Genomic DNA, 14,808 nt, shown 5'->3' with positions numbered 1-14,808 from the left:
TAGGTACTATTCTGCAACTTATACTTTTCACTCCAGTGTTTTTGAGATCTCTATTGATATCCACATAGACCTAGTTCATTTATTTTAAATGCTGCAATATAATAAATACATCACAATTTATTAATTCTCTTATTGCTGGACATTTTGTTTCCAATTTTGGGCTATTATAAATAATACTGCAGTGAACACAGACTAGTCCTTTAAATACACATTTCAAACAGTGTTTTCTAGCTGTTTTTGAGCTCTTTGTTCTACAGGCTTTTTATTCATTTTTCCTTTTCTCCTACACTGATAGGAGTTGACTCATGTGGCCATGGAAAATGAAGCAGAGTTAAAAACGGAGCCCTTCTCCAGCAAAAGCCTCTTGGAATTAGAACAGCATCAAACTCTTCTGGTAGAAAGCCAAGAGCAGAAGCTGCTGGTCCTACAGCTGATGGCTGTTCTGTGCAAGAGAATGTCTGAGCAGATATTTACAAACATCACGCAGGTCAGTGTCTGTCACATTCTGGATCCACCCTAGTTTGGTTTCTTTACATTCTTTCCAAAAAATGTTAGTGTGTGCTTTGATTACACCTCCATCAGTGTTACCTGGAATGCTGGTTAAACATGCAAATTACTGAGCCCACACCAGACCAAGAGAATCCACACATTCATAGGTCCTGGGAATCAACCCCATTTAACAAGCTCCTGAGGTGATTCTCAAGGGTATAAACTAAGAACTATTTTAAATGTTCATATGTTGTATAAGAGTGGTTTTCAACTTTTGGTACAAATAAAATCCTCTGGGCTCTTTTTCAAAATATTGATTCCTAGTCCACTTTTAGAGATTCTTTTTTCTTTTTAATTTAAATTTTTTTAATTAATTAATTTTTGTTACAGATGTTTCTCCTCCCCCCCCCATGGCACCCTCCTCCCGATCCCCCCCCCCCACCCTGTCCCCAGCATTGTTGTCTATGTCCATGGTTACACATGCATACATATAAGTTCTGTGGTTTATCTCTTCCCTCTCCCTTGACCTCTTCTTCTGAGGTTGTCAGAAGAAGAGACATACTTCTATATCTCTGGGTCTGTTTTGTTCATCAGCTTTTTTTGTTCATTATATTCCACAAATAAGTGAGATCATATGATACTTGTCTTTCTCTGTTTGGTTTGTTTCGCTTAGAATAATACTCTCCAGGACCCTTCATGTCATCTCCAACGATAAGAGATCTTTCTTTCTTACAGCTGCATAGTACTCCATTATATGTATGTACCACAGCTTTTTGATCCACTCATCTATTAATGGACACTTGGGCTGTTTCAGATCTTAGCTATTGTAAATAGTGCTGCTAAGAACATGGGGGTACATATATTCTTTCTGATGGGTATTTCAGGCTTCTTAAGGTATATTCCTAGAAGTGGGATCACTGGGTCAAATGGAAGTTCAATTTTCAATTTTTTTGAGGCGACACCATAGTGTTTTCCATAGTGGCTGCACCAGTCTGCATTCCCACCAGCAGTGTACTAGAGTCCCCTTTTCTCCACACCCTCGCCAACACTTATTGTTTGATCATTTGTTGATGGCAGCCATTCTGATAGGTGTGAGTTGATACCTCATTGTTGTTTTAATTTGCATCTCTCTGATGATTAGTGATGTTCAGCATTTCTTCATATGTATCTTAGCCATTTGTATGTCCTGTTTGGAGAGGTATCTATTTAGTTCCTCTGCCCATTTTTTAATTGGGTTCTTTGTCTTCCTTTTGTTGAGTTGTGTGAGCATTCTATATATATTGGAAATTAACCCCTTATCTCATATATCACTGGCAATTATGCTCTCCCATACAGTGGGTTGCCTTTCCATTTTGATGATTGTATCTTTTGCTGTGAAGAAGCTTTTGAGTTTGATGTAGTCCATGTGTTAATTTACTCCTTTGTTTCTGTTGCCTTAGGTGATGTATCAGTGAAAATTCTGCTGCGTATGATGTCTGAAATTTGGTTGCCTACATTTTCTTCTAGGCTTTTTATGGATTCATGAGTCACATTTAAGTCTTTTATTCATTTTGAGTTTATTTTTGTGTATGATGTAAGTTGATGGTCTAGTTTCATTTTTTTGCATGTAGCTGTCCAATTTTCCCAACAGCATTTATTAAAGAGGCTGTCTTTACTCCACTGTATGCTCTTGCTACCACTGTCAAATATTAATTGAGCATATTGTCTTGGGTCCATTTCTGGGTTCTCTGTTTTGTTCTGCTGGTCTATATGCTTGTTCTTGTGCCAGTACCAGGCTGTTTTGATTACAGTGGCTTTGTAGTATAACCTGAAAGCTGGTAATGTGATCCCTCCAACTTTGTTCTTCTTTTTCAAGATTGCTGTGGCTATTTGAGGTCTTTTTTGGTTCCATATGAACTTTTGAAGCATTTGTTTTAGTTCTGTGAAGTATGTCATTGGTATTTTGATGAAGATTGCATTGAATCTATAGATTGCTTTGGGTAATATGGACATTTAATGATGTCAATTCTTCCAATCCATGAACAAGGTATGTGCTTCCACTTTTTCATATTTTCCTCAATTTCTTTTTTCAATGACCTGTAGTTTTCTGCGAATAGGTCCTTTATCTCTTTGGTTAAGTTTATTCCTAGGTATCAAATTTTTTTTTTGCCACGATGGTAAACGGGATTGTTTTTTTTTAGTTTCTCTTTCTGTGAGTTCATCATTGGTGTATAAGAATGCCATCTATTTCTTGACGTTAACTTTGTATCCTGCTACTTGCCAAATTCATTTATTAAGTCTAGTAAATTTTTGATGGAGTCTTTGGGGTTTTCTATGTATAGTATCATATCATCTGCGAATAATAACAGTTTCACTTCCTCCTTTCCAATTTGGATCCCTTTTATTTTTTCTTCCTGTCTGATTGCTGTGGCTGAGACTTCCAGTACTATGTTAAATAAGAATGGCGAAAGTGGGCATCCTTGTCTTGTTCCTGTTCTTAAGGGAAATGCTTTACATTTTTGGCCATTGAGTATAATATTGGCTGTAGGTCTTTCATATATGGCCTTTATTATGTCGATATATGATCCCTCTATTCCCAGCTTGCTGAGCATTTTCATCAGAAATGGGTGCTGGATTTTGTCAAATGCTTTTTCAGCGTCTATTGATATGATTATATGATTTTTATCTTTCATTTTGTTTATGTGGTGTATAACATTTATTGATTTGCGAATATTGTACTAGCTGTGCATCCCTGGGATGAATCCCACTTGGTCATGGTGAATAATTTTTTTGATGTATTGCTGGATTCGATTTGCTACTAATTTGTTCAGGATTTTGGCCTCTATGTTCATCAGGGATATTGGTCTGTATTCTTTCTTTGTAGTGTCTTTTTCTGGTTTTGGAATTAGAATTATGCTGGCCTCATAAAAATTCTTCTTGAATTTTTTGAAATACTTTGAGGAGGATGGGTATTAGTTCTTTGAATGTTCAGTAAAACTCCCTGGTAAAGCCATCCGGGCCTGGGCTTTTGTTTGCTGGGAGAATCTTGATTACATCTTCAATTTCTTTTGTTGTTATTCGTCTGTTCACGTTTTCTATCTTTTCCTGGTTCAGTTTTGGGAGACTATGTGTTTCTAGAAATTTGTCCATTTCGGTTAGATTGTCAAATTTGTTGCCGTATAATTGTTCATAATATTTGTTAACAATCCTTTGTATTTCTGTGGTGTCAGTTATTATCTCTCCTCTTTCATTTCTGATTTTGTGTATTTGGGTTCTCTCTCTTTGTTTATCGGTGAGTCTAGCTAATGGTCCATTAATCTTGTTTATCTTTTCAAAGAACCAGCTCTTTGTTTCATTGATCCTTTGAATTGTTTTTTTGGTCTCCATGTCATTTACTTTTGCTCTGATCTTTACTATTTCCTTCCTTCTACTTGCTCTGGGGTTTTCTTTCTGTTTGCTTTCTAGTTCTTTAAGTTATGAGGTTAGTCTATTAGAAATTTTTCTTGCTTCTTGAGGTAGGCCTGTAGTGCTCTGAACTTCTCTCTCAGAACTGCTTTTGCTGCATCCCATAGATTTTGTGTTGTTGTATGTTCATTTTCATTGGTTTCCAGGTAGTTTTTAATTTCTTCCTTGATCTCCTCGGTGACCCATTCATTGTTCAACAACATGCTATTTAGCCTCCATGTGTTCAAATGTCTTTGCATGTTTTTGTTGCAATTGATTTTTAGTTTCATGCCATTGTGATCTGAGAAGATGCTTGATATGATTTCAATCTTCTTGAACTTGTAGAGACTTGCTTTGTGTCCTAACATGTGGCTTATCTTTGAGAATGTCCCCTGTGCACTTGAGAAGAATGTGAATTCTGTGGTTTTGGGGTGTAATTCTCTGTAGATACCTATTAAATCCATTTGATCTAGCGCTTCATATAGAGTCTGTGTTTCCTTGTTAATTTTTTGTCTAGAAGATATATCCAGTGATGTCACTGGGGTATTGAAGTCCCCTACTATGATTGTATTGCTGTTGATTTCTCCTTTGAAATCCTCCAAAAGATTTTTAATATATGTTGGTGCTTCTAAATTGGGTGCATATATGTTTACCAAGGTTGTATCATCCTGTTGGATAGATCCTTTCAGTGTTATGTAGTGGCCTTCTTTGTCTCTAGTTATGGCCTTCATTTTGAAACCTACTTTATCAGATTTGAGTATGGCTACCCCAGCGTTTGTTTTTTTTTGCTTTCCGTTTGCTTGAAAGATTTTTTCCATCTCTTCACTTTCAACCTATGTAGTCTTTTGTTGTGAGATGGGTCTCTTGTAAACAACATATATGTGAGTCATGCTTTCTTATCCAGTCAGCTACTCTGTGTCTTTTTATTGGAGCATTCAAACCATTTACATTTAAGGTGATAATTGATATGTACTTATTTATTGCCTTTTTTGTTTAGTGTGGTTCTATTTTTCTTCGTATTTCTTCTACTAAATACAGCAGTCCTTTTAGCATATCTTGCAGTGCTGGTTTGGTGTTAATGTATTCTCTCAGTCTTTTGTTGTCTGGAAAGTTCTTTATTTGACCTTCTATTTTGAATGATAGCCTTTCTGGATAGAGTAGTCTTGGATTCAGACCCTTGTTTTTCATGACTTTGATTACTTCATTCCACTCCCTTCTGGCCTGTCGTGTTTCTGTTGAGAAGTCAGCTGAGAGCCTTATGGGGTTTCTTTTGCAGGTAAGCTGTTGCTTATCTCTTGCTGCCTTTAGCATTCTCTCTTTGTCTTTAATTCTTGGCATTTTAATTACTATGTGTCTTGGTGTGGGCCTGTTTGGGTTCTTTTACTTGGGGCTCTCTGTGCTTCTTGAACTCGAACGCCTTCTTCCTTCACCAAGTTAGGATAGTTTTCTGTCACTATTTCTTCAAATATATTCTTTAACCCTTGCCCATTTTCTTCCTCTTTGGGGACTCCTATGATGGGAATGTTATTACATTTCCAGTTGTCCCACAGTTCTCTTAAGCTGTCTTCCTGTTTTTTAAGTGTTTTTTCCTTTTCGTTTTCTGATTGGTTGATTTTTTTCTACCCTGTCTTCTAATTCACTGATCTGGTCCTCAGCTTCCTCTACTCTGCTGTTTAGTCCTTCCAATGTGTTCATAATTTCTGCTATGTCATTCTTCATTTCCACTTGGTTGGTTTTCAGTGTTCCTGTATCTTTTTTTTTTTTTTTATCCTCACCCGAGGACATTTTTCCATTTTTTGTTCAGGTAGAGTGGGAGGAAGAGAGAGGAACAGAGAGAGAGAGAGGAAACATCGATCTGAAAGGAATACATCAAGTGGCTGCCACCCGCACGACCGACCAGGGCAGGGGACAAAGTGCAACGGAGGTACGTGCCCTTAGCGGGAACCGAACCCGGGTCTCTCTGGACCGCAGGCCGACGCTCTAACTGCTGAGCCAAACCGGCCAGGGCTGTTTCTGTATCTTTACTCATGGTGCTGATGTCCTTACTCATGCTGTTGAGCTTCCTCAAGATCATGGCTCTGAACTCTACCTCTGATAATTTGCTTAGCTGCATTTCATTGATATCATTTTTGATAGAGTTCTCTTGTTCATTCATTTGGGATTTGTTTCTTTGTTTCACCATTTTGGGTATCTCAGTGGATTTTGGAGCTTGCCAATTTCTCCGTGGGTATTGGTGTTCTGATATTTGTGGCTCCCTCTACTGGGTTTGGATGAGCCTGGGTGGGCCCATGTTAAACACCACTGTCAAGTCTTAATTTCTTGGGTAGATTTGCAAGCCCAGGAAAGGTTCAGTTATCCTCTAGCTTTTTCCTGGTGGCTCGTAGTCTCAGTTACTCAGTGCCTTGGAATGTAGCCCTGGTGTTCTGCATAACCAGAATAGAGGCTGGTTAGAGGCTGGTTATTAATGAGCCTCAATTTGCATTTCTTTGCCTCACCTGGGAAAGGCTGAATCTCTAAGATGTGTGTATGTGTGTGTAGGGGGGGTGCTGCTGCTTTTCCCCACAGCTCAGGGAAGGAGCACACTGACCACTGTCCTCTGTGGCCACAACTCAGCAAAAACTCTGAATGCCCTCCAAATCCCGGTTGTCCCCACAGAGTTCCAGCCCAGTCTGACCTCCCTCTTCCATAGCCCCAGGTGAGTGACTATGGCTATTTTAGCACTCTGTCCTGGCTTTCTGCACTGTGGAGTGGGCTTGGTCTTTATTCCCCTAGGGGCTGCTTACAGCCTAAACTGCTGCTGTCCTTGGGCTCCCAGCCCGCCAAACTCTTGTGCCTCCGCAGATCCTACCGGTGTCCTTGGTCATATGGTCCTATCCTGCTGCTTTTCTGTTGCTTTTTTCTGAGGATTTGTCTTTATTTTAGTTGTAATTCCCATTTGGTCCTGGGAGATCATCTATGTAACTTCTATTTAACATCTATGTAACATCTATGTAACTTCTCTGCCTCCATTTTTCACATCCTCTATGCCTATCTTGTGTGCAGCTTAGTTGCACAGGCCTTCCTGGTGCCCCAGCACTCTGCAGGTCCGTGGGTAACTGGATCACACAGTCCCATTGGGGACCCAGCTCTATGCCTATGTTATGGGCTGCTGGGTCACGCAGACCTCTCTGGTGCTTCAGCACCCCGTAGGTCCCACGGGTAACTGGATGGATAGTCCCTGCTGGGTCACACAGTCCTCTCTGGTGCTTAAGCACCCCACAGGCCCCGTGGGTAACTAGATCGTGCAGTCCCTGCTGGGTCACACAGGCCTCTCTGGTGCTTCAGCACCCCACAGGCCCCGTGGGTAACTAGATCGTGCAGTCCCTGCTGGGTTGCACAGACCTCTCTGGTGCTTCAGCACCTCACAAGTCCTGGGGGGTGACTAGATCGCTCAGTCTCAGCCGGGTCACACAGGCCTCTTTGGTGCTTCAGCACCCCACAGGTCCCTCAGGTAACTGGATTGCACAGCCCCTGCTGGGTCGCACAGGTCTCTCTGGTGCCCCTGCAACCTGCAGGTCCCGCTGGCGGGCAGCTGGATCACCCCAGTCTCTCTTGGGCTCTGGCTTCCCACTGCTCTTGTGAGCTACTGGACCACACAGGCCTCTGTGGAGCCCCAGGTCCTGTTGCTGGCAGCTGGGGAGTGCTGCTGCCCTGTGGGGCTCAACTCCTGCTTAGATTTTGTTGTAGTTTTGGGGGATGGGTCTTAGCTGCTGGTCTGTCCTTCTGTTGCCTGGGGATGGATGTCTGCTCCCCAGCCTCTGTTGCTGGGGGTATATCTTGACTCTTATCATGCTGTTACTATGGGGGATGGTGCTGGGCCAGGCTGTCTGTGGCTTCCGAGACGGGCACCTTGGGAGCTCCACTACTGTGCACTGGTCTGTGTTAACAGAGTGACCACTGGTCCGATGGTGCCAGGTGTGCTGGAGGGGTCAGGTTGCTAGGCCCTAACTGCTCCCACAGCCTCCTCCCAGGGAAGACCCGGGATCTTCCAAAATGGTGGGACCTCCCCACGGTGCAGGGAGAAGCACCCTGAAGGGCTGCTTATTGGGGTAGCCAGCTACTCCCGTACACAGCACAGGAACCTTCTGCTCAGCGTCTCTGCACTTCTTGGGTTCGGTCGTCCACCTTCACGTCCACTCACACTCTCTCACACACTCACCTGTCCGCTGCCATCTTTTTTCCGAGAAAATAATTTTAAAAAATATATTTTTTTATTGATTTTTTTAGAGAGAGAGGAAGGGAGAGGGAGAAAGAGAGAGATACATTGATGTGAAAGTGAAACAGTGACCTGCTGCCTCCTGCACACCCCCTACAGGGAATTGAGCCTGAAACCTGGGCATGTTTCCTGACCAGGAATTGAACCAGCAACCTTTCATTGCACAGGATGCCCAACTAACTGAGCCACACTGGTGAGGGCTAGCCTGTGAATCTTTAGGTTTTTTTTGTTGTTGTTGTTTTTTTTTATATTTAAGAGTAGAGTAACTATATGAAACAGCATCTGAATTTTATTGGCTTAGACATAATTTTTACCAGCCTCTTAAAAAATAGGAAATAAAAGTAATAAAGCATAGGCAATGCAGGTGCCATATTTTATCATTTTACCAGAATTAGTTGTTGCTTGGTGAATAGTCAGTTGTTAGATGGTATGATTGTCATGCTTAAATCTGATTTCCAGCTCTTTGTATCCTTCTCGTTGTCATCTGCCATTCGCGTGTTGCTAAGCAGCATTTCAGTACAGCTCCTGCTGAGAAAATTTGCAGCTGCCTGTCAGCTCTTACTTATCGTGACTGTTTAATGAGAATTATGGTCATGATTTCTTTCCTGGCCTCTTATTCCTTTAGTTCACTGACCCTGTGTTATGTTACTCAGTGGTGTGGTTTTTTTCTGCTTTGTTTATATCAATTCCCTAAAGACTTTTTCATGCAGACCTTATGTGTTTGTCTCAGGATGCTAGTTGGAAGGGGAAATGGTCTAAAAGCTGATATGACTTAAGCTTTTGCACTTATCTCCTTTTACTCCTAATTAAGGAACAATGGTTTTAGGCTGATACAAAAGTGATTTATCCCATTAAATTATCCTTCAGTTAAGGTTAAAATGTATCAGGATAAAAAGAACCACACACAAAAAATATTAAACTGCATTTAGTAGTCTTACTGCTGGTGATAATTTTGTTATATTATTTTGAAATAACACACATATGCATAAGTTATAAGTAATAAATGTTATACTAATTTTGTTAATATGATTAGGAACAAAGATTTTCTGTGTAAGAAAAGAGTTATAAATAAAAAAATTAAAGAACTTGAGTATAAACCCTAGTATATTGAATTTTAATTGGAAGTATGAGTATGAACTCATGATTTATTTTTCTCTTTTTAAAAAATAGATAATTCCTAGCTCAGTCCACTGTCAGTGTCAAGAAGCAATGACGACCCAGTAGCAATAAACATCATTTGTGTTAGATTATAGTTTCTAAATACCATTTCTTACTAAAAGAACATAAAATTTATAGGATTAAAGATTTACTTGTGGTCTAAGGTAGAAACTGTACACTATAAGCCTCAGGGCATCTTGTTGTATCTGAATACAAAGAAACTATCTAAGATTAATGAGGTCATGTCAGTAACACTCAGGAGCCAATTTGAAGGGCTGCAGTTGGCCAGAGGACATTTGGAGCATTGAAAAGAATAATGCCTAGCCCTGGCCGGTTTGACTCAGCGGTTGGAGCATTGGCTTGTGGACCAGAGAGTCCTGGGTTCGGTTCCTGCTAGGGGCATGTACCAAAAAAAAAAAAAAAAAAAGAATAACGCCTACAATGTATTGAAACACATCAAAGTCATAAAAATTCTAGTCCCCACCAAAAATATCTCTTGTAGGACATCTTTGGAGGTTGTTAGGGCATCAACTCATTATTTTATAAATTGATAAATGAAGCCAAAGAATAAAGCATTTTTCTTGCTTTTGCATGGGAACTGTATTTCAATATAACAAAGTAGCTGATGAAGGAAAAATTTTCTTTGTACAAGAATCACAACTAAAAAATTCAAAGAGAACTAGAAAATTACATTTTGAAATCCCTAATGAAATAATGGATCTATGTAACAATCATCAATGTCTGCTAAAATCATTAGGGGTACTGCGTAATGAATGTAATTAGGCCAAATATACCCAAACCAATCGAAAACTTTCAAATTTGAAAGAATTATATAGTGAATACCTATATACCCACCACCTAGATTCTGCCATTAGCATTTTATTATAATTGCCTTAGCACATATTAATCTGTGCATGTAATTGTCTATCCATCTCATTTTTTATGAATTTTGGGTTAATGCAAATATCAGTATATGTCCCCCTAGTATTTCAATATGGACTGATTGATCTTAACATCACCGTAATTAGACAAGCAGACATTATGTGCCTCTTGGTGTAATACAGGACATATGCAGCACCTCCTGGGAAGGGTTCTTACCAAAAAAACAATTTTTTTTAAAATTAAAAATCTCCGAAATGTGAATCTGAATCAAATCAAGGAAACTCAGGACAGATGAGCAAGTTAATGCCATAAGGAAACAACAAGCCAAATGCAGAATGTGGGAAATCTACAGTACAAATGACCCAGTTTCTTTATCAAATAAATGGCGTCAAAAAGTAGTAGAGGTAAACAAACAACAACAAAAAAGAGCAGGCTGTTTTAGCTCTAAAGGGATGTATAACCAAATGTAAGGTGTGGATCCTGATTCAAACAAACCAAAATATTTTGAACAGTCATGGATGGAGTATGAGAAGATATAAGGGATTGCTGGTGCAGTCATGGTATGGTAGTAACACATGCTCATTGTAAACACATTTAAACAACATAGAAGGGCAAAATTTAAAAATTTGAGATTTCTCATTAAAGATGGTGTTTTGTTTTTTTGTTTTTGTTTTGTGTGTTTTTTTTTTAATCCTCACCCGAGGTCATTTTTCCATTTTTTGTTCAGACAGAGTGGGAGGGAGAGAGAAGAAGAGAGATAGAGAGTGAAACATCGATGTGAAAGGGACACATCGAGTGGCTGCCTCCCGCACGACCCAACCAGGGCCGGGGACAAACTGCAACTGAGATTCGTGCCCTTAGCGGGAACCAAACCCGGGTCTCCCTGGACCACAGGCTGACGCTCTAACCGCTGAGCCAAACCGGCGAGGGCAAAGATGGTGTTTTGACCATGTGTTTATCTGCCTCCTCTGGAAACCATGAGGACCAATAGAGCAGGAAAGGAGAGACAGTAAATAAAAGAGAATGACATTTGGAAACTGGAAAATAGTAGTTGATTGAGCAGCTTTAGAAAATGGAAAGCTAAATGCCTGCATGGGAGAAGTCCAGAAGCAAAGCACTATATTTCAATAAAATTGTTTTTTAAAAAAATGTTTTGAAAAGAAAAAAGGAAGCAAGCTACTTCTCCCTGCAGATCTTGGAAGGACTGGAGGCCCTAGATAAGCTCTACAGATGGAGCTGAATTTAGAGCTTAAAACAGCTTGAAAGGCTCTACTAGTTTCAGTAGATCCCTTGATTCCTTCCTTAACTTTACAACCACCTCCCCTCCCCAGCAAAAGACTAGAGGTTTATTCTTGAGAGAGGTTGAACCCAGGAGACTCTGAACTTTGGTGGTGTTAGCAAACTGAAAAGCTGGAGGATTAAGTTGACATCTTCTTACTCAACAGTGAGGCCTCCAGCTCCCTTCCCCTCAGTTGCTAGAATGGTGGCAGCAGGTTTATACATTCTCATAGGATTATTGTGAGGATTAAGTGAGTCAATACTTGTAATATGTTCATACTGTTACCTGATAAATAGTAATTGCTTAATGTTATTATTAAATTAACCAGGTAAATAATTAAATGTGGTTGCCTCTGTAGGACCAGAATCAGATGGGGGAAAATGTGATAGGGCACTGCTCTTTTGCATTATAAACTTACAAAAAAATTTAAGTAAAAAGTGAAAGTCCCCCCCCCCACCCCACCCTTCCGCAACAGGCTTTAGTCACATACCTATCTTGGTGGCTGGCAGCCCCACCAAAATCACAGGAAATGAGTAGTAGGAGGAGGAGCTGTTATCCAAATAGGTATGATAGTTTTGTTGTTACAAGAAAGTTTGGGGGAAAGTGTACTTCATAGATGACAGTAACAGTTGACTGTCACACCCATTAACAGCTTCCTGGATATATACATCATAGAAAAGTTTCCTTCTTAACAAAAATAGGATACCACTACTTGTTTTCCAACATTAAATAAACAAACATATATAGATATATCATGGAGAGGAACTTAGAAAAAGTCAGAAGGCTAGATAGTTCTTTTCTACAATAATTTAACAATACTTGTGCTGAAATAGAAGCTTCCTATAAACAAGGTGTATTTAGAAGACTCTTGAAAGGCAAACTAGGTAGCCCAAGATAGTAGATGAGCAGTTTCTCTAAAAGGACCAGTCTCATTAATTTCTGATTTCAATAAAGTCCTAGGCTATAGAGGATGCTGAAAATTGCCATAAACAGCATTGTTCACTTCAGTAAGTGGAACTTTAAATAACCTTTCTAGTTTCCTGACTTACTCCAAAAGACAAGTGTTAACAAGCCACTTTTTTTACTTTAAGCCTGCAGTAAAGATTCTAGTATAACGTGTAATTTGCCCAGAGAGTTAAACATATGTTTGCATGGTATTTAAAGGCTTATTATGACCTATCTCAGCTGCCCTATTTTCAAAATGATCTTACCCTTTTGAGCCATTAATCCGCAATATGCACGTGTGTATCTGTGCATGGTATGTACATGTGTGTGCACACACATGTGTATGTGTATGCTGTCTTTTATTCAAAGGTGTTTCTATTTAAGGTGATTAATCAACATGCAGTTAAACTGGTGCTGACCAAATTAATTCCATTCAAGCCTTAGTTGTTAGCCAAATAAGATATTTTTATGTTTTATATTATATATAAACATATATAAAAATGTTTTATATTATTATGAATAATCTTAATCCTTTAAAAATATATTTTTTAATTTTTTATTTATTAATTTGTTTTTGTTACAGATGTTTCTCATTTTTCCCTCATTGACACCCTCCTCCCCTCCCCCCCCACCCCATCCCCAGCTTTGTTGTCTATGTTTATTGGTCATGCATACATGCATGTAAGTTCTGTGGTTTATCTCTTCCCCCACAAACCCTCCCCCTCCTCTGAGGCTTATCAGCCTGTACTCCACCTCCATATCTCTGGGTTAATTTTGTTCAGCAGTTTCATTTAAAAATATTTGATACTTAAAAAAACAACACCTGATTGTCTGACCTATGTGGCTCAGTGGATTGAACATCGTCCCATGGACTGAGAAGTCCCAGTTCAATTCCTGGTCAGGGCACATGACTGGGTTGCAGGTTTAATTCCCAGTAGGGGACATGCAGGAGGCCGATCGATGTTTCTATCTCTCCCTTCTTCTCTAAAAACACAATAAATACATGTTTTAAAAAGAAAAAAAAAGACTGGATCATTTGTACAGATTGTTTGAGAACACCAGCTTCTACATAAAATTAAATGCCTCTTTCCCCATTCTTTGCTTATTAGAATTAGACTGTCAAAATTGCAGGGGTAGGGCCCTGGCCAGGTAGTTCAGTTGTTTAGAGCATCATCCTGTTAGGCCAAGGTTGTGGGTTCCATCCCCAGTCAGGGCACATGCAAGAATCAACCAATGAATACATAAATAAGTAGAACAACAAATAACTCCTTCTCTCTCTCTAAAAATCAATACAAATTTAAAAAATGGAAGGGGTTGAGTGAGGGTATCCTTGAGGAGAATATCTCATTAGGAGAAGCAGATCTAGGACCCTCTAAGATGGTTAGAAAGTAATAAATTACTTTTCATTTTATTTATTTTTTATCCTTACCCGAGGACATTTTTTTTCATTTTTTGTTCAGACAGAGCAGGAGGGAGAGAGAGGAAGAGAGAGAGAGAGAGAGACATTGACGTGAAAGGGACACATCGAGTGGCTGCCACCCACACGACCCAACCAGGGCCGGGGACAAATTGCAACCAAGGTACGTGCCCTTAGTGGGAACCGAACCCAGATCTCTCTGGACCGCAGGCCGACGCCCTAACCGCTGAGCCAAACTGGCCAGGGCTACTTTTCATTTTAATTTCCTGGCACAATTCATGAAAAGTAAAGGAAGTTTGATTAGTATATTAAAACATTTGGGAAGGATAATTGGGCTTTCTTATTTATTGACTGTATGGCCTTGAGCAAGTAACCTCTTTAAGTCTCAGATTGTTCATCTCATAATGAGGATAGGAGTAGTGACCTCCTAGAGTTAATGTGCGACCTGAGATTGTACATGTGAAACACTGAGCTCCATGCCTGCTATACAGTATCATTTGTTCTTGAAGGTTCTTATTATCATGATGCTGATGTAGAAGAAGATGAAAATGTAGATGTAAGATGTAAAGAAAACGTTAAAATTTCTTTTTTTATTCCCCACTGATTCTAAATCCTATTTCTCTGGTAGATGGTGGACTTTGTAGCAGCAACACTGCAGCGAGCATGTGCAAACTTGGCCCACCAGACAGAGAGCACCATGGAATCGCAGACACTGAGCATGTCCATGGGGCTGGTGGCTGTCATGCTGGGAGGAGCTGTTCAGGTGAGTTGCAGACATGAGACAAACTTGAATAGAGGGAGAAGAGAAAAACCAGGTGTTTTCCTTCCATACCTTTGTGAGAAATAAGAATGGATATTGCACATAGGAAAACCAGGATAAACAAGTCAGGTTGTTAATGAGAGTTGTCTCCAAAATAGAAGACAAGAAAATTGTGCCACTTACACCTTGTCACCTATATA

The 14,808-nt window shown here is 39.8% G+C and overlaps 1 protein-coding gene across 2 annotated transcripts in view; it reads left to right on the top strand.

The window, feature by feature from the left end:
- The window catches only part of TANGO6 (transport and golgi organization 6 homolog), a 206,405-nt gene that overhangs the window by 51,922 nt on the left and 139,675 nt on the right, over nucleotides 1-14,808 (top strand). For both annotated transcript variants that reach the window (XM_036275427.1, XM_036275428.1), the window contains exons 11-12: nucleotides 296-487; nucleotides 14,477-14,611. In XM_036275427.1, coding sequence (XP_036131320.1) covers nucleotides 296-487; nucleotides 14,477-14,611 — 327 coding nt within the window. The remainder of the gene's footprint in view (nucleotides 1-295; nucleotides 488-14,476; nucleotides 14,612-14,808) is intronic.

Source organism: Molossus molossus, unplaced genomic scaffold (assembly GCF_014108415.1).
Source record: "Molossus molossus isolate mMolMol1 unplaced genomic scaffold, mMolMol1.p scaffold_m16_p_21, whole genome shotgun sequence".
In the NCBI taxonomy this organism is placed as follows: Eukaryota; Metazoa; Chordata; class Mammalia; order Chiroptera; family Molossidae; genus Molossus; species Molossus molossus.
The sequence above is the reverse complement of the archived record's forward strand: the minus strand, read 5'-3'. Positions and strand labels throughout refer to the sequence as shown.